Source organism: Macrobrachium rosenbergii, chromosome 40, assembly GCF_040412425.1.
Source record: "Macrobrachium rosenbergii isolate ZJJX-2024 chromosome 40, ASM4041242v1, whole genome shotgun sequence".
NCBI classification, from domain to species: Eukaryota; Metazoa; Arthropoda; class Malacostraca; order Decapoda; family Palaemonidae; genus Macrobrachium; species Macrobrachium rosenbergii.
The window spans coordinates 31,660,166-31,678,651 of NC_089780.1; the positions used below are offsets into that span (position 1 = coordinate 31,660,166).

Here is an 18,486-nt window from a genome sequence, read left to right on the forward strand (position 1 = left end):
ATGTGTGTACATATATATGTGTATATATATATATATATATATATATATATATATATATATATATATATATATATATATATATATATATATATATATATATATATATATATATATATATACTAGTAGAACCCCCTGTCCTCGATGCTAATTGCTCCAGAAGAGGCATCGAGATTAGATTTTGTTGAATTCTGAGTTAATTTCTCCCATAAGAAATAACTGAAAATGGATTAATCAATTCCTGACCACCAGTCATTACCCCAACCTTACCTTTTTATACAAAACATTACACAAATTACAATTAAATAAGTTCAGAGTTGAATAACTTACCATATCAGAAGCACTTTTTGCATTTTTAAATGCATACTGTATAAAAAAATTTGGCCTATGACCAATGCGGCCGTATTACCGATGATAGACAGAGTGCCATAGGCTAGGATAGGCAGCCTATAGGCACTACTAGAATGTACTGTAACGGGTACACACGAAAACTGTTGTTAATTATGATAACATTGAAAAACAAGCCTGATTATCACATTAAATTAATAATACAGTATTTATAAGCCGAATTACTGTATGTCTGTTATCATAAAATTAAGAAAAATTTCCTAAATTATGTCGGAACTCGGCAGCTTGTGGCAGATGTAAACAAACCACAGCGCCACCCTGGTGGTGTATCACGGTACTAATTACATAAACATTCAGTATTTATGGTAAATTTCATACAGAGTCTACTGGAATAGTGTACAAAATCACAGTAAAACATCTTTCAGTAAATATTATGATTCCCTAACATATTGGGGCCCATGATTGGATGAAAATTCAGTGCAGAAAGCCAAAAAAATGATATATACCTGTACAAGGTGTACTTCTTCAAACAGCAGCAGCAGCAGCAGCAGCAGCAGCATGTGGGGGGCTTTAAATGCTTTTGAATACGCATGGGAAGAACGCCACCAACAACGCCAACTAGCGGCAGCCGCCCGAAACTCTTTTTTTTCTACAAACATCATATGATTCATCGGGTCGGATTCGGTTTGTTGTTTGAGCTCCAGCCTTAAAATTTACTCAACATTTCGTGTTTTCTGATTATGTCGAGTTCTAGTACGGTCGAGGACCGTTCTACTGTATATGTATATATATATATATATATATATATATATATATATATATATATATATATATATATATATATATATATATATATATATATATATATATATATATATATATCTTTATCTTTATCTTCTTCTTTCCCACCCGTTATCCGTATGTTAAGGGTTCGGTTGCCTGATGCTCCTGCTCCACTGCCTTCTATCAAAGGCATCATCCTCCACCAAACCTCTTCTCTCCATATCTTCCTTCACTTTATCTCGCCATCTAATTCTCTGTCTCCATGTTGATCTTCTTCCTCTAACAGGTTCTTCTTCCCAAGCCTTCTTCACTCCCTCCTCGTCATCCATCCTTAACACATGCCCATACCATCTCAATTGTGACTCTCTTATCACCTCTGTTAGCCCTTTGTTGGCTGAGCCGGTTGAGCTTCAGACTGTCACTCGATGGGCCGGAGTTCAATTCCGCGGCCGGGTGATGAAGAGTTAGAGGAATTTATTTCTGGTGATAGAAATTCATTTCTCGCTATAATGTGGTTCGGATTCCACAATAAGCTGTAGGTCCCGTTGCTAAGTAACCAATAGGTTCTTAGCCACGTAAAATAAGTCTAATCCTTCGGGCCAGCCCTAGGAGAGCTGTTAATCAGCTCAGTGGTCTGGTAAAACTAAGGTATACTTAACTTATCACCTCTGTTATCTTTACTGAGCCTGCTCCTCTTCTTATTTCATCATTTTACAATCTCTCAAGCAGCAATATTCCCATAATCCATCTCAGCATTCTCATCTCTGTTCTCTCAAGCTTTACTTCCTCTCTTCTTCTTAGAGCCCATGTTTCTGATCCATACATTAACACTGGTCTTATCACTGTGCTATAGATCTTGGCTTTTAGCTTGATAGGCATTTCTTATCACTACAACTCCAGCTACATCTCTCCACTTCCCCCATGCCACTTTTATCCTGTAAAGTCCCCGCTGAGTGGGTTTTCTGTGGTGACAGCCCGTTTTCTTTGCCTCTTCGATATGCTGCTCCTAGTTTGGTGGGTCACTCCTGGGTCACCACTTTTAAGGTGCTAAAGAAATGAGCAGGATAAGGTTGCTGCTGCTTTATTGGTGACCAAGGCGGTTTATGTAGCAGCGGACTGACGTCATGCCGCGGAATACAGTGAGAACAAGGGTGACCTGAGGTCAATAACAATTAACAATAAATACAATGAACAAATGCACTTTGAGGTTTACAAATGGACAGAAAATGAGTTGAATACAATCTGAGGTTACGCCCTTCACAATCTACACGGATCACCAGCCGCTGGTCCACGCCTTCACCAAGCAGGGAGATGCATGGTCTTCCAGGCAGCAGCGACACCTCACTGCCATTGCAGAGTTCACCACAGGAAGAACCCTGTGGCAGACGCCCTTTCCAGGATTGAGCTCAACACAGTGCAGCTCGGTATCAACTACGAGGACCTCACCAGGGAGCAGGCCGCTGACCCAGGGACTCCAGCCTACTGCACCGCCATCACGTCCCTGAAGTGGAGGGACGTGTCCCTCACCCCCGGGGTCCAAGTCTCCTCTACGACGTCAGTACCGGCCAGCCTCGCCCCCTGGTGCCCGCCTCCTGCCACTGCCAGGTATTCGACGTCATCCACGGGCTTTCCCACCCCTCCGGCAGGACGACGGCCAAACTGCTATCAGAGAAGTTCGTCTGGCATGGAGTGCAGAAGGACGCGAGGACCTGGGCGAGACAGTGCCTTCAGTGCCAAACTAGCAAAGTTGGCCGTCACACCGAGTCTGGAGTAGGCGAGTTCCCACAACTGGAGCGGCAGTTCGGCCATATTCGCATTGACATTGTTGGGCCTCTTTCCCCGTCAGGCGGGGCCAGATATATCCTGACGGTTGTCGACCGCTCAACAAGGTGGCCCGAAGCCACGCCCATGCAAGAAGCCACCGCCAGCATGTGCACCGAGGCCCTGCTCTCCAGCTGGATCAGCCGCTTCGGCATCCCTGACCACATTACAACCGAGTTGTGGTCTGCCCTGGCACGCCTGCTGGGGACAGCTCATCACACCACTACCGCCTACAACCTGCAGTCAACGTCTTGGTCGAGCATTTCCACAGGTCCCTGAAGGCGTCCCTCATGGCCTGCTGCACTGCCTAGGATTGGAAATACCAGCTGCTGTGGGTCCTCCTCGGGCTGAGAACCGCCCGCAGGGCTGACGGCGACCTGTCTGCAGCTGAGAAAATCTACGGCGAGCCCCTCGTGGTCCCGGGCGAACTAGTCACAGAGGACCGCCACAACCCATCTGTCCAGAGGCTTCGCGACATAGTTGGCAAGTTCGCCCCCTGTAAGTGGACATATACCGACAGGTCGGTCACCTTCACGCCGCCCGGCTTGTCCTCCACCACCCACGTCTTCGTCAGGGATGACGCTGTCCGCTCTCCACTGACCAGGCCCTACAGGGGGCCCTTCTGCGTGCTGGAAAGGAATAACAAGGCGTTCCTGCTCGCCCTTCATGGAAAGAACGACTGGGTGTCGGTAGACCGCATCAAGCCTGCCCTCCTGGAGGAGGACACAGATGCCACCGCCCCCGGAAGCATCCGCCCACACCCGCAGCCATCCGCCCCCACGCACAGCACATACCCCCGCTGTCTTCACGTAGCCGCGGCACCCTTCAGCGCCCCAGCAGATAGGCCGACTAATCAGACGTTACCCACGTCTTGATGGGGGAGTATTTGTAAAGTCCCCACTGAGCGGGTTTTCTGTGGTGACGGCCTGTTTTCTTTGCCTCTTCGATTCGCCGCTCCTAGTTTGGCGGGTCACGTAGATCCAGTCAGACCCAGTCATTTAAACTGTGTATATAAATATTTACCTGTCTCCAGTTTGTATATCATGTGTTCCTCTTTCTCAGATATCGGATTATATTCAACTCATTTTCTGTCCATTTGTATAACTGAAAGTGCACATGTTCATTGTATTTATTGTTAATTGTTATTGACCTCAGGTCACCCTTGTTCTCATTGTATTCCGTGGTGTGATGTCAGTCGGCCGCTATATAAACCGCCTGGGTCACCAATAAAGCAACAGTAACCTTATCCTGCTCGTTTCTTTAGCACCTTAAAATCCTACTGTCCACTTCAGCCTCACATCCTCCCTCTTGGCTTAAAGTAGATCCTAAGTATTTAAACTTTTCCACCTGTTGTATAATTGAGCCTCTTCTTTCTTGTACTACTATTCTGTCTCTACCTTCCCTACTGCTCACTAAAACTTTTGTTCACATTCACCCTTAAGCCACCCCTCTCTAAAGACTCCTGCCACTCTCCAACCCTTCTCTGTAGGTCCTCCTGATCTTCAGCAGTAATCACCAGACCATCAGCGTACAACAACTCCCACAGCACTTCATTCCTTATCTCTTCACTCAACACATCCATGACCAGCACAAACAAAAAATGGGCTTAATGCTGGCCCCTGGTGCAATCCAACACTAATGTCAAAGTGTTCTGTTTCCCCAGCTGCTGTTATTACTTTGGTGCTTGTTCTCTGATATATCATCTCGACCAGCCTAACCAACTTTTCTGGGGTTTTCCTCTTCTTCAAACACCAAAACATCACTTCTTTTGGGATTCTGTCTTATGCTTTCTCCAGGTCTATAAATGTGCAATAAAGCTCCTGGTTTCCCTCTATCCTCTTTTCCTGTAACTGTCTTACTATTAAGATGGTATCCACCGTCCCTCTTCCTCTCATGAGTCCATACTGCTGTTTCCCGATCTTTAGTATTTCTCTTAATCTCTCATCCAGTATCCTCTCTAAAACTTTCAATCCGTGCTCTGTTAGTTTAATTCCTCTGTAATTACCACAATCCATGACATCTCCCCTCTGCTTGTATGTATACACCATTAGGCTCATCTCCCAGTCCCTTGGCATTTCTTCCTCTTCTCATATAGCTTTCAATAAATCCAGCATCCATTTCTCCCCCTCTGTATATACCTAGTGATTTGATCATTTCAATTTGGAACTCTGATGGATGTGGTGCTTTACCAGTCTTCATTTTACTTAATGCTCTCTTCACTTCTTTATCCTGTTTCTCCATCACTGGTCCCTCCACCTTCTGTGCTTCCCCCATCTCCTCTCTCTCATTTTCAGTATTTAAAAGTTGTTCAAAATACTCTCTCCATCTCTTCTTAATGCCTTCATCCCTATACAGTATATTTCCATCTCTGTCCTTGATGACACCCAATTCACCCAAATCCTGGCTCTGCCTTTTCCTCAAGTTTGAAATCTTGTAGATATCCTTTTCTCCTTCTCTTGTTCCTAGTCTTTCATTCAACTGCTCTGCCACCCTTCCAGTAGCCATACCTACCCTCCTCCTCGCGTCAGGATCGAACCCAGGTCTTTCTATTGAAAGACGAGACCACTGCCAACCAAGCCACACAAGTCATAAAAGAAGTTGGAACCTGAGTACCACTGTACTTGAGGCTTTACCTGGACAAGCTAACTGCTTGCATACCAGCGTGTTTTCCCCAATTTCCCATTCTTTTATGACTTGTTTTGCCTGGGTGGCAGCAGCCTTGTCTTTCAATTGAAAGACCTGGGTTCGATCCTGATGTGAGTCAGATTTATTTCTGTTCCACACGTGATTGATTATGTGTTGATATTTCTATCGTATTCACTTAGAAAAGACAATTTGAATGAAAGAAGGTCAATTGTGTCACTGTGGCGTTGGGGAGTTGGGGAAAGCATGCTAGTATGAAAGCAGTTAGCTTGCTCAGGTAAATCCTTAAGTACAGTGGTACTCAGGTTCCAACTTCTTTTATGATTTGTGTGGCCTGGTTGACAGCAGTCTCGTCTTTCAATTGAAAGACCTGGGTTTGATCCTGATGTGAGTCAGAAATTTATTTCTGTTCCACACGTGATTGTGTGTTGATATTTCTAATATAACACGCACACACACACCACGCTCTCTCTCTCTCTCTCTCTCTCTCTCTCTCTCTCTCTCTCTCTCTCTCTCTCTCTTCGGTTTTATGAGTTTCACATTTCTGCAGTTCACTTTATTGCAGATTTTTTATTGAACACAACATTTTCTTTTATCATACAAAAACAATCATCTACATATAGTAAAAGAAAATGCAAATACAGTATTCCTGATTTCTTGCAAACAATTAATAATCTTATACCATCCATAAAATTCACAATAGAATATGAAGAAAATAATTGTATGCCATTTTTGGATGTCTTAGTTATTAGAAATAACACCAATTTTTGTTTTAAAGTATACAGTATAGGAAATCCATGAATAATTTGTCATATATTCATTTTTACTCTAACCATGCTAAACAAATTAAGGTGTCAACATTTTCCAGTATGTATCTTAGAGCTCGTAGAATTTGTAGTCCTGAATTTTTGGAGGAGGAGTTTAAAATTATTGATAAAATAGGATATTATGATACCCTCCATGTTTTTTAGAACTTTGTAAAAATAAAGCAAAAAAGACATATTACAATCCAAACAGTGTTAACAAAGCTCTGAAGAATATTATCTGTTCACCATTTCATCCTAATTTCATTCTGTAGTATTTAAAATAATAATTTTTTGAGGAATAAACTAACAATGAATAGCCTGCCCAATTCAAACAATATTGTATACAGTATTCCTTGCAAAGAATATAATTCGATTTATATTGGTCAAGCATCATAAGGACCAAAAGTAAGAAGCTCCCAAGACAAATATGCCATTTCAAGAGGCTTATCAAATAATGGCATTGCAGATCATTGGCTTAAGATAGGCCATGCAATAAACTGGGATAAGTCAGCAATAATCTACAAGGTCAACGACCATCAGAAAAGGAATCTGCTAGAAACTTTGTTTATTAAAGCTACGTCCACCAGGAATGTTAATCTCCACCCTCGATTATCCCTTGATCCTTTGTCCCCGTTTTTTTTTTCAAGAACATTCTGCCCAGATTAACAAACTGTAACCCCACCACCTTCTGTTTTTGTACATAAGGATCTGTCAACTTCTTTTGTATTCAGTGTGAACTTGAAAATGTAGAATAAACTACGAAAGTACTTGTTCAAAGTCCTGGTTTTCACTCACCTTCTGACATGGATATTAATATATATATATATATATATATATATATATATATATATATATATATATATATATATATATATATATATATATATATATATATATATATATATATATATATATATGTATATATATGTATATATATATGTGTGTATATATATATATATATGTATATATGTATATGTATATATGTATATATATATATATATATATATATATATATATATATATATATATATATATATGTATATGTATATATACATATGTATATATATATATATGTATATATGTATATATATATATATATATATATATATATATATATATATATATATATATATATATATATATATGTACATATGTATATATATATACATATACATATACACATATATATACATATATATATACACACACACATATATATATATATATATATATATATATATATATATATATATATATATTATATATATATATATATATAATATAACACTTTTTTTTAATGATTATGTGGAAAACTAAAGTCATTTCTCGACTGCAGTGTTGCATGTCTCTGATTATGTTTCCCAGTTTTGTTGTGGTTTTTGCATACACAGCACTAAGGAGGTGGATGCTGACCCAAAGTTAATGCAAATTCTGAAGGCCCCTCTCTTCTGCAGGAGAGTCGTGCAGGCGAGAGTGAAGGCGAGGCTGAAGGAGACCTGGAAGATGGTGTATCTCCACCCCTGGACGAAGCCCCTCCGCAGCAGGAGGACGCTGCTCCTCACCCTGCTCGTCGTCCTATGAATGCCTTTCTCATTTTCTGCAAACGGCACAGAGCGCAGGTAGGCTGTGGACGGCCTCTTGTCGTCCTCTTACTTCTGTGAGTGTAAGGAGTTCATGTCAGCAGATCGTGATCTCCCCTCTAATCCTAGCCTGTGTCTGAGTGAAAATGTGTATTTAGAATCTGTGTGAATGGAGAGTTATCTGTACTGTATTTTTATATCTATATCAACATCTGTATGTGTATATATATATATATATATATATATATATATATATATATATATATATATATATATATATATATATTTAACAATTATGGCTAGCGGTGTTTTGTGTGCTGTCCACGGGTGGTACATGGGTTTGTAACGGCACCTCCCTGTGGGACTTTTGACCTTGGGATCTCTATAGGATAAGTTCCGTGTTTTTGTAGTTCACCCTTTTCCATACTCCATCTGATGGAGCTCGCTCTGGGGGTAGTAACTCCAGCATTTCATTTAGCTTTCTCTGGTATCTAGCAACGGAATTACCTAGAAATAAGTGCTGAATGGACTTTTTCATCGGGTGACACGGTCCCCTCTCCAGAAATAGATTTTCCTTATCAAAATCCCTTATATACTGTATACCATATGTAAATATATATTATACAGATCCAGTACATATATTTATTTGTCTATGCATTTCTTGACCCATGGTCACATCATCAGGACATCTACAGTTATAAATTAAAAAGGGCATTCAGCATACATAGTTAAAAGTTTATTAAGGTCAGTTTTTTATTAAGTTCATTTTAAGTTTTCTTATTGGTTCTTTAATGTGTAAATGTATTTAAGTGTGATTGTTTAAGTTCAGCTGATTTTCTATTTTAAGTTTTTCTATGTTTTGTGTATGTTTACTTTTAACTATGTATGCTGAATGCCCCTTTTTAATTTATAACTGTAGATGTCCTGATGATGTGACCACGGGTCAAGAAATGCGTAGACAAATAAATGTATGTACTGGATCTGTATGTGTTCCTGCACCCTTCTCCTGCCTATTATAGTGCCCTCCGATGTGTAAATATATATATATATATATATACAGGCAGTCCCGGTTTATATATAGTTCCGCTATATATACGGCGTTCGAGTTACGGCGCTTTTATAAATATATTCATCAGAAATTATTTCCTGGCTTACGACGCATGTTCCGGGGTTACGACGCGTAATATATATATATCCGACGGAAGAAATATATATATATATAAAATGGCAGAATAATCATAATTTGAAGGTTTTTTGATGTAAGACTCAATAATAATGCAGTTTACATCGTTTTCAATGCACCCAGAGCATTAAAAGTAAGGTTTTCTTATGATTTTTGATATATTTTCGATATATATGTTCCGGCATATATATATTATTTTCGGTTATATGACGCATATATAATATAACGGAACCCCGTATATAAACCGGGACCGCTATATATATATATATATATATATATATATATATATATATATATATATATATATATATATATACATATATATATAATATGTAAATATATATATATATATATATATATATATATATATATATATATATATATATATATATATATATATATATATATATATATATATATATATATATATATATATATATATATATATATATAATGTACAGTATGCAGTATATAATATTATACAGTATAGTATATTATACATATATTTATATATGTACATTCACACATTTAGCTGTTATAAACTTTGAAGCATCCAGCATCAGATATATCCATAGTCTTAGTAGAAAAAAGCAGTAATCTACCAAAACAACAGGAAACAATACTACAACTGCGGATGAAGCCTGATAAGGCACAGAAGATGTGAGTAAGATTTCAACTTCAGATTAAAATATCACTTTGGTAAATATCACTTAACAAGCTACAGCGAAGTGTTTAACCAGTTTATGCAGTTAAATGGAAAACTAATGCGTGGCTAAACAAAGTTCATGTAGCTAAGTCTTGAACAAATGGGAAACCCTGACTTAGATTAAGTGTTATACAGACTATTTATCTTTTAAAAGTTGCAAGTTTTTGCTTAGCGTACTACAGTATAGCAATTGTGTTAATGACAGCAATTGATTAAACCTGCCGATAATTAAAAGTAACTAACAGTACTACAGAAGGAAGATTTTTTTCTTTTTTCATGTCCCACTGGACACCACTTAGCAAACAACATTCAGTTTTCTTGCTGGTCTACTTTGCTAATGTTTCAGGTGTTGATTGTCTGGTTTGTGTGATTAATATTCCAGTGTCAGATGCAGAGTATACATTAGTTTTAGTTTGATTAAAATACTTTCATTTCATGGAAAGATTTTGTAATGTTGAAATGCTTATTTCCCAGGGGATTTCGTTCATTTGACAGTGTTTTAACCTTTCAGGTACGTGAAAAGTATCCTCACTTGGAGAATCGACAAGTTACCAAGATCCTTGGTGAATGGTGGGCTGATCTTCCAGCACACCAGAAAACGAGTTACACTGATTTAGCTCGTCAATACAAGGAGGCTTTTCTTCGTGCTAATCCAGATTTTAAATGGTATAAGATACCAGCACAACCTCCAAGGCCTCCTCCTGCTCGCCCCTCTAACCAGAAGGTGCCCCGGTGCGACCCTTTACCCACTGATGGTGCCATCACCTTTGGAAAATTGGCCGGTATGTGTTTTGCTAAATCCAGTGTACCAGAGGAACTGGAATGTACTAGAAGATAAGTGAGAAAGGGAAGGGGGTCCAAGAAGCTGGGAAAAGTAGCTGAATAGTGGCTGTTACGGTTGTGACATAAGTCTTGAAGTGAGAGTGCATAAGACAAAATTTGAACTTTCCAAATGAAATATGTGAGGAATTTCCAATTTGTTGAGAATTATAAAGGGTAATAGTTAGGAGTTCATAGTTGCGATCTGAAGGGCTAAGGTCAATTCCATATTTGAGATGAGGGAGTGAATTTGAGTTGCCATATTTGAATGAAAGCAGTTGAAGCATTAAATGGTAGGTCACCTCACTTTTGAGCAGGCTGTACTGTATTTCCAAGTAGATACCAGAAAAAAATCAGTTTGTTTTACAAATTAACGACAAAATGTAAAGAATTAACATTTCTGTCTAACTGAAGTTAGGTTTAGAATGCTATTTTACTCTGTTTCATGAAAGGAATTTTCCTTTCTTGAAATTAAATGTAAAATAGACCTTAGAGGTATGAATTCAATATTAATATCGTGATTAACTTGAGAGGCCAAGTTTTTTCAGTGTGCATATTCCTTTTTACGTACCTGAGTAGAAGCAGCTCAGTACTGTTAATGTTTGGAGTACTGTTTCACAGAAAGGTAACAAAGTCACCCATCCTCAAGAATTAATCCTCAAAACTGGAGGAAGCTTCCAGCTTAGAGCAATAAGCTTTGAAGCAGTAGTCTGCCCTGGCAATGCAAGGAGTCACACTTGAACTGTACAGAATTGTGCCTTAGAACTGAACATGTTTAGTTTCAGCTAGTTTTATTTAGCTCTAAATCCTGAGAAGTGCTCATCTTTTCCATATGATGTCCATGAGTATGAATGTAACTGCTTATTCCTCTGCACATAATACAGTATAAATGTTTGTATTGAATGTATTTTTCAAATAATTGTGGAATGATTCAGTGACCAGATATTCTTTTTATTTTTCAGATGAGGCCCAGATGGGGGGTTTGAGTACTCTCTTATCCACAGCCTCCACCAGTAACAACAGCAGCAGCAGCAGCAGCAGCAGCAGCAGCAGCAACAATAGTAGTGGAAACGTGAATTTGGGGTCGTTCAGTCCAGTGTACATTTCTGCTAGCAGCACATACACAGGATGCATTTCTCCTTCTGTTAGTCCTTTGACTGATGTGACCACGTTAGCGACTGTTTCTGGTGTTAATTCTGTAACTCTGTCATCGATGAGTACAAATACAAATACAAATATCTCCGGGACTAATTTGTTATCTTGGAGTGAATCCTTGAAACGGCCGGGGACTGTCCCTGCCCCAAGCACCTGTAGCTCTTCAAGGGCACCATCCAACACATCTGAAGATCATTGTGGGAGTGCCGCAGCCATTCCGGTCACAGTCACGCCACCTCTTGTAGAGAGTGGCAGCACCACCATGACGCCCCCAAAACCACCCAAGAAGAGGTATCTGCATGAGAACTCCCTGATAGCACAAACCCCCACAGTATCCACGCCAACTCACGTCCCACCTGAAACAGAGAAAAAGAAGGCATGTTCAGCATTGCTAGAACTATCACAGGTAGTGCCGTTCGTGCAAGTGTGTACGAATTGTATATTTAAGTCATTGGAAATCAGAGTGCATGTGTGGTGAATAGTATGCAAGTCATTTTGGAATCTGTGTATGTATAATATGTTGAAGTCGTTTTCGCAGTCTGTGTGTGCATGGTATTTTAAGTAACTTGGAAATCTGAAATGTCATGGTTTTGGCTTTTATACATTTTGTCTTTGGCTAAATATGATTAAGAATAATTTGTTTTTGAAGTAAGTCACTTGGATCCAAGGTGATTTATATCTGAGCACATGAAGTTTTTGTGTTGTATATTTGTATACAGTACTTACTATGCTGTGATAATAGTCCATCCAGACTAAAGAGTGCATTTTCGGTGCCTTTACAGTATTGGCAGTTGTTTTCCTGTCTAATTAATACTATTCCAGACTCCTGCTAACTTTGTTGACATGAGACATAAGGGATATGGTTATTCAAGGCCAATTAGTGTGCATAGCATTCATTTTTCAATGGCTAATTCTTTTCAATTTATAGAGTGCTTTTTGATTAAGAAGAGCTCTTTTAACAGTAGTGGTAACGATGTTGTTAGTGATACTAAGCAAAAAACTAAATCTACAGCCTTGGCTGATGTGTGCTCATTTTTTCCATAGCTGGTGACAGGATTTTGTAACCTGATGGTCATTTCCTAACTCTCAGTCTTCCTCATTTGAAAGGGAGAAGACTGATTATTTCTACCCTGAGTTTTTTTCTTATTTACAATACAGTGGACCCCCACTTATTGGTGTTCCAGCTATTAAAATACAAAGTTAAAAAGCATTTTTAGAGGGGACCTTGGTGTTCCAGCTATTAAAATACAAAGTTAAAAGCATTTTTAGAGGGGTCCTTGGTGTTCCAGCTATTAAAATACAAAGTTAAAAAGGATTTTTAGGGGGGTCCTTGGTGTTCCAGCTATTAAAATACAAAGTTAAAAGCATTTTTAGAGGGGTCCTTGGTGTTCCAGCTATTAAAATACAAAGTTAAAAGGATTTTTAGAGGGGTCCTTGGTGTTCCAGCAATTAAAATACAATGTTAAAAAGGATTTTTAGAGGGGTCCTTGGTGTTCCAGCTATTAAAGTACAAAGTTAAAAAGCATTTTTAGAGGGGTCCTTGGTGTTCCAGCTATTAAAATACAATGTTAAAAAGTTAAAAGGATTTTTAGAGGGTCCTTGGTGTTCCAGCTATTAAAACAAAGTTAAACCATTTTAGAGGGGTCCTTGGTGTTCCAGGTATTAAAATACAAAGTTAAAAAGCATTTTTAGAGGGTCCTCAGTGTTCCAGCTATTAAAATACAAAGTTAAAAGGATTTTTAGAGGGTCCTTGTCCTTGGTGTTCCAGCTATTAAAATACAAAGTTAAAAGGATTTTTAGAGGGTCCTTGGTGTTCCAGCAATTAAAATACGTTAAAAAAACATTTTTAGAGGGTCCTTGGTGTTCCAGCTATTAAAATACAAAGTTAAAAGGATTTTTAGAGGGTCCTTGTGTTCCAGCTGTTGGTGTTCCAGCTATTAAAATAGAAAGTTAAAAGCATTTTTAGAGGGGTCTTTGGTATTCCAGCTATTAAAATACAAAGTTAAAAAGCATTTTTAGAGGTGTCCTTGGTGTTCCAGCTATTAAAATACAAAGTTAAAAGGATTTTTAGAGGGGTCCTTGGTGTTCCAGCTATTAAAATACAACGTTAAAAAGCATTTTTAGAGGGGTCCTTGGTGTTCCAGCAATTAAAATACAACGTTAAAAAACATTTTTAGAGGGGTCCTTGGTGTTCCAGCTATTAAAATACAAAGTTAAAAGCATTTTTAGAGGGGTCCTTGGTGTTCCAGCTATTAAAATACAATGTTAAAAGAATTTTTAGAGGGGTCCTTTGTGTTCCAGCTATTAAAATACAATGTTAAAAAGAATTTTTAGAGGGGTCCTTGGTGTTCCAGCTATTAAAGTACAAAGTTAAAAAGCATTTTTAGAGGGGTCCTTGGTGTTCCAGCTATTAAAATACAATGTTAAAAGGGGGTTTTGTAAGGATTTTTAGGTCCTTGGTGTTCCATTTTTAGAGGGGTCCTTGGTGTTCCAGCTATTAAAATACAAAGTTAAAAAGCATTTTTAGAGGGGTCCTTGGTGTTCCAGCTATTAAAATGCAATGTTAAAAGGATTTTTAGAGGGGTCCTTGGTGTTCCAGCTATTAAAATACAAAGTTAAAAAGCGTTTTAGAGGGGTCCTTGGTGTTCCAGCTATTAAAATAGAAAGTTAAAAGCATTTTTAGAGGGGTCTTTGGTATTCCAGCTATTAAAATACAAAGTTAAAAAAATGCATTTTTAGAGGGGTCCTTGGTGTTCCAGCTATTAAAATACAAAGTTAAAAAGCATTTTTAGAGGGGTCCTTGGTTCTCCAGCTATTAAAATACAAAGTTAAAAGGATTTTTAGAGGGTCCTTTGTGTTCCAGCTATTAAAATACAAAGTTAAAAAGGATTTTTAGAGGGGTCCTTGGTGTTCCAGCTATTAAAATACAAAGTTAAAAAGCATTTTTAGAGGGGTCCTTGGTGTTCCAGCTATTAAAATAGAAAGTTAAAAGGATTTTTAGAGGAGTCCTTGGTGTTCCAGCTATTAAAATACAAAGTTAAAAAGCATTTTTAGAGGGGTCCTTGGTGTTCCAGCTATTAAAATACAACGTTAAAAGGATTTTTAGAGGGGTCCTTGGTGTTTCAGCTATTAAAATAAAAAGTTAAAAAGGATTTTTAGAGGGGTCCTTGGTGTTCCAGCTATTAAAATAGAAAGTTAAAAGGATTTTTAGAGGGGTCCTTGGTGTTCCAGCTATTAAAATACAAAGTTAAAAAGGATTTTTAGATGGGTCTTTGGTGTTCCAGCTATTAAAATACAAAGTTAAAAGCATTTTTAGAGGGGTCCTTGGTGTTCCAGCTATTAAAATACAACGTTAAAAAGCATTTTTAGAGGGGTCCTTGGTGTTCCAGCTATTGAAATACAAAGTTAAAAAGCATTTTTAGAGGGGTCCTTGGTGTTCCAGCTACTAAAATACAAAGTTAAAAGCATATTTAGAGGGTCCTTGGTGTTCCAGCAATTAAAATACAATGTTAAAAAGGATTTTTAGAGGGGTCCTTGGTGTTCCAGCTATTAAAATACAAAATTAAAAAGGATTTTTAGAGGGGTCCTTGGTGTTCCAGCTATTAAAATACAAAGTTAAAAACATTTTTAGAGGAGTCCTTGGTGTTCCAGCTATTAAAATACGTTAAAAGCATTTTTAGAGGGTCCTTGGTGTAGCAGCGATTAAAATACAACGTTAAAAGCATTTTTAGAGGGGTCCTTAAACGCCTACTGGGCGTATCTTCACGCTCACTAAAATTGTCTGTTGGGTGCCAAGTGGACGTACAAACGTCGACTACAAAAATTTCAACCTTCGTCAACTTTGACTCGACCGAAATGGTCGAAAAACGCAATTGTAAGCTAAAACTCTTACATTCTAGTAATATTCAATCATGTGCCTTCATTTTGCAGCAAATTGGAAGTCTCTAGCACAATATTTCGATTTATGGTGAATTTTTGAAAACACTTTTATCTTACGCACGTTAACTCAAAAAAATTTCAGAAATTCTTTTGTCATTTTGTCGTAATTTTTGCACTGTTCTATATTAGCCATTACATAAAGTTTTATATATGAAAATGTGTGCAATTTCATGTACAATACAACAGAAAATAACTCGTGGTTGTAGCTTTTATCAGTTTTGAAATATTTTCATATAAATCACGATAACTGCTAAAATTTCAATCTTAGGTCAACTTGACTCGACCGAATGGTAAAAACGCAATTGTAAGCTAAAAGTCTTACATTCTAGTAATATTAAATCATTTACCTTCATTTTGCAAACAATTGGAAGTCTCTAGCTCAATATTTCGATTTATGGTGAATTTTTGAAAAAACTTTTTCCTTAAGTCCGCGCAGAAATTCTTTAGATCACGTTGTCGTAATGTTTGCACTGTTTTATATTAGTCGTTACATAAAGTTTTATATATGGAAATGTGCAATTTCATGTAGAATACAACAGAAAATAACTCATGGTTGTAGCTTTTATCAGTTTTGAAATATTTTCATATAAATCACGTTAACTGTCAAAATTTCAAGCTTCGGTCAACTTTAACTCGACCGGAAATGGTAAAAACGCAATTATAAGCTAAAACTCTTACATTCTAGTAATATTCAATCATGTACCTTCATTTTGCAACAAACTGGAAGTCTAGCACAATATTTCGATTCGGCCGGACATCTCGGAAATTCTTTCGTCATGTTGTCGTAATGTTTGCATCGTTTTACATTAGTCGTTACATAAACTTTATATATGAAAATGTGCGCAAATTCATGTAGAATACAACAGAAGATAGCTCATGGTTGTAGCTTTTATCAGTTTTGAAATATTTTCACATAAATCACGATAACTGCCAAAATTTCAACCTTCGGTCAACTTTAACTTTTAAAATGGTAAAAAACGCAATTGTAAGCTAAAACTCTTACATTCTAGTAATATTCAATTGTTTACCTTCATTTTGCAATAAATTGGAAGTCTCTAGCACAATATTTCGATTTATGGTGAATTTAAAAAAACATTTTCCTTACGCTCATGTTAAACTCGCCGAACATCTCAGAAATTCTTTAGTCTCGTTTATCGTAATATTTGCACCGTTTATATTAGTCGTTACATAAAGTTTTATATATGAAAATGTTCGCAATTTCATGTACAATACAACAGAAAATAACTCATGGTTGTAGCTTTTATCAGTTTTGAAATATTTTCATATAAATCACGATAAATAGAACAAATTTGACTTTAAATTTAACTTTTGAAATGGTCCTGCAATTGTAAGCTAAAACACTTACAGTCTAGTAATATTCAATCAATTGCCTTCATTTTTCAACAAATGGGAAGTCTCTAGCACAATATTTCAATTTATGGTGAATTTTTGAAAAAAATTTTTACGTCCGAGCATTACAATTCATGCATCATTTTGTGATAATATTTTCTGTGTTGCTTTGATCGTTTTACAATTTGTTATATACCAAAATCATCGCAATTTAGTGTACAATACAACTAAAAAAATTAACTCATTAGCTTTAACTGTTGTGCTTACAGCGATTTGTATACAATTATATGAGTTTTTTTTTCGCTGTCATATATTCCAATATTTATATATGATAATATTTTTTTCATTTCTGATGGTTGCATACTAAACTTCAGGCAATGACAAAATAAAGGAGCCAAAAACGAACTCTTAATCTTAAAAACTAAGCGTGCTGTGATTTTTTGAAAAAAAACATTTTTCTGCTTCGGCGCTAACTCACTGAACGCCGCCGGAATACGGGAGACGTTTTTGTAAATAGAGGCTCGGTGTTTAAGGGTTAAAAGCATTTTTAGAGGGGTCCTTGGTGTTCCAGCTATTAAAATACAAAGTTAAAAAGCATTTTAGAGGGGCCTTGGTGTTCCAGCTATTAAAATACAACGTTAAAAGCATTTTTAGAGAAGTCCTTGGTGTTCCAGCTATTAAAATACAAAGTTAAAAGCATTTTTAGAGGGGTCTTTGGTGTTCCAGCTATTAAAATACAAAGTTAAAAGCATTTTTAGAGGGGTCCTTGGTGTTCCATCTATTAAAATACAAAGTTAAAAGCATTTTTAGAGGGGTCCTTTGTGTTCCAGCTATTAAAATAGAAAGTTAAAAGCATTTTTAGAGGGGTCTTTGGTATTCCAGCTATTAAAATACAAAGTTAAAAAGCATTTTTAGAGGGGTCCTTTGTGTTCCAGCTATTAAAATACAAAGTTAAAAAGCATTTTTAGAGGGTCCTTGTGTTCCAGCTATTAAAATACAAAGTTAAAAGGATTTTTAGAGGGGTCCTTGGTGTTCCAGCTATTAAAATACAAAGTTAAAAAAAAAGCGTTTTAGAGGGGTCCTTGGTGTTCCAGCTATTAAAATAGAAAGTTAAAAGCATTTTTAGAGGGGTCTTTGGTATTCCAGCTATTAAAATACAAAGTTAAAAAGCATTTTTAGAGGGGTCCTTGGTGTTCCAGCTATTAAAATACAAAGTTAAAAAGCATTTTTAGAGGGGTCCTTGGTTCTCCAGCTATTAAAATACAAAGTTAAAAGGATTTTTAGAGGGGTCCTTTGTGTTCCAGCTATTAAAATACAAAGTTAAAAAGGATTTTTAGAGGGGTCCTTGGTGTTCCA

General features: G+C 37.1%; 1 protein-coding gene across 8 annotated transcripts in view; it reads left to right on the forward strand.

Annotated features, from left to right (window-relative positions):
* Positions 1 to 18,486, forward strand: part of LOC136826315 (HMG box transcription factor BBX) — a 228,793-nt gene that overhangs the window by 134,105 nt on the left and 76,202 nt on the right. For all 8 annotated transcript variants that reach the window (XM_067083555.1, XM_067083557.1, XM_067083559.1 and 5 more), the window contains exons 2-4: positions 7,853 to 8,017; positions 10,379 to 10,649; positions 11,649 to 12,247. In XM_067083555.1, coding sequence (XP_066939656.1) covers positions 7,853 to 8,017; positions 10,379 to 10,649; positions 11,649 to 12,247 — 1,035 coding nt within the window. The remainder of the gene's footprint in view (positions 1 to 7,852; positions 8,018 to 10,378; positions 10,650 to 11,648; positions 12,248 to 18,486) is intronic.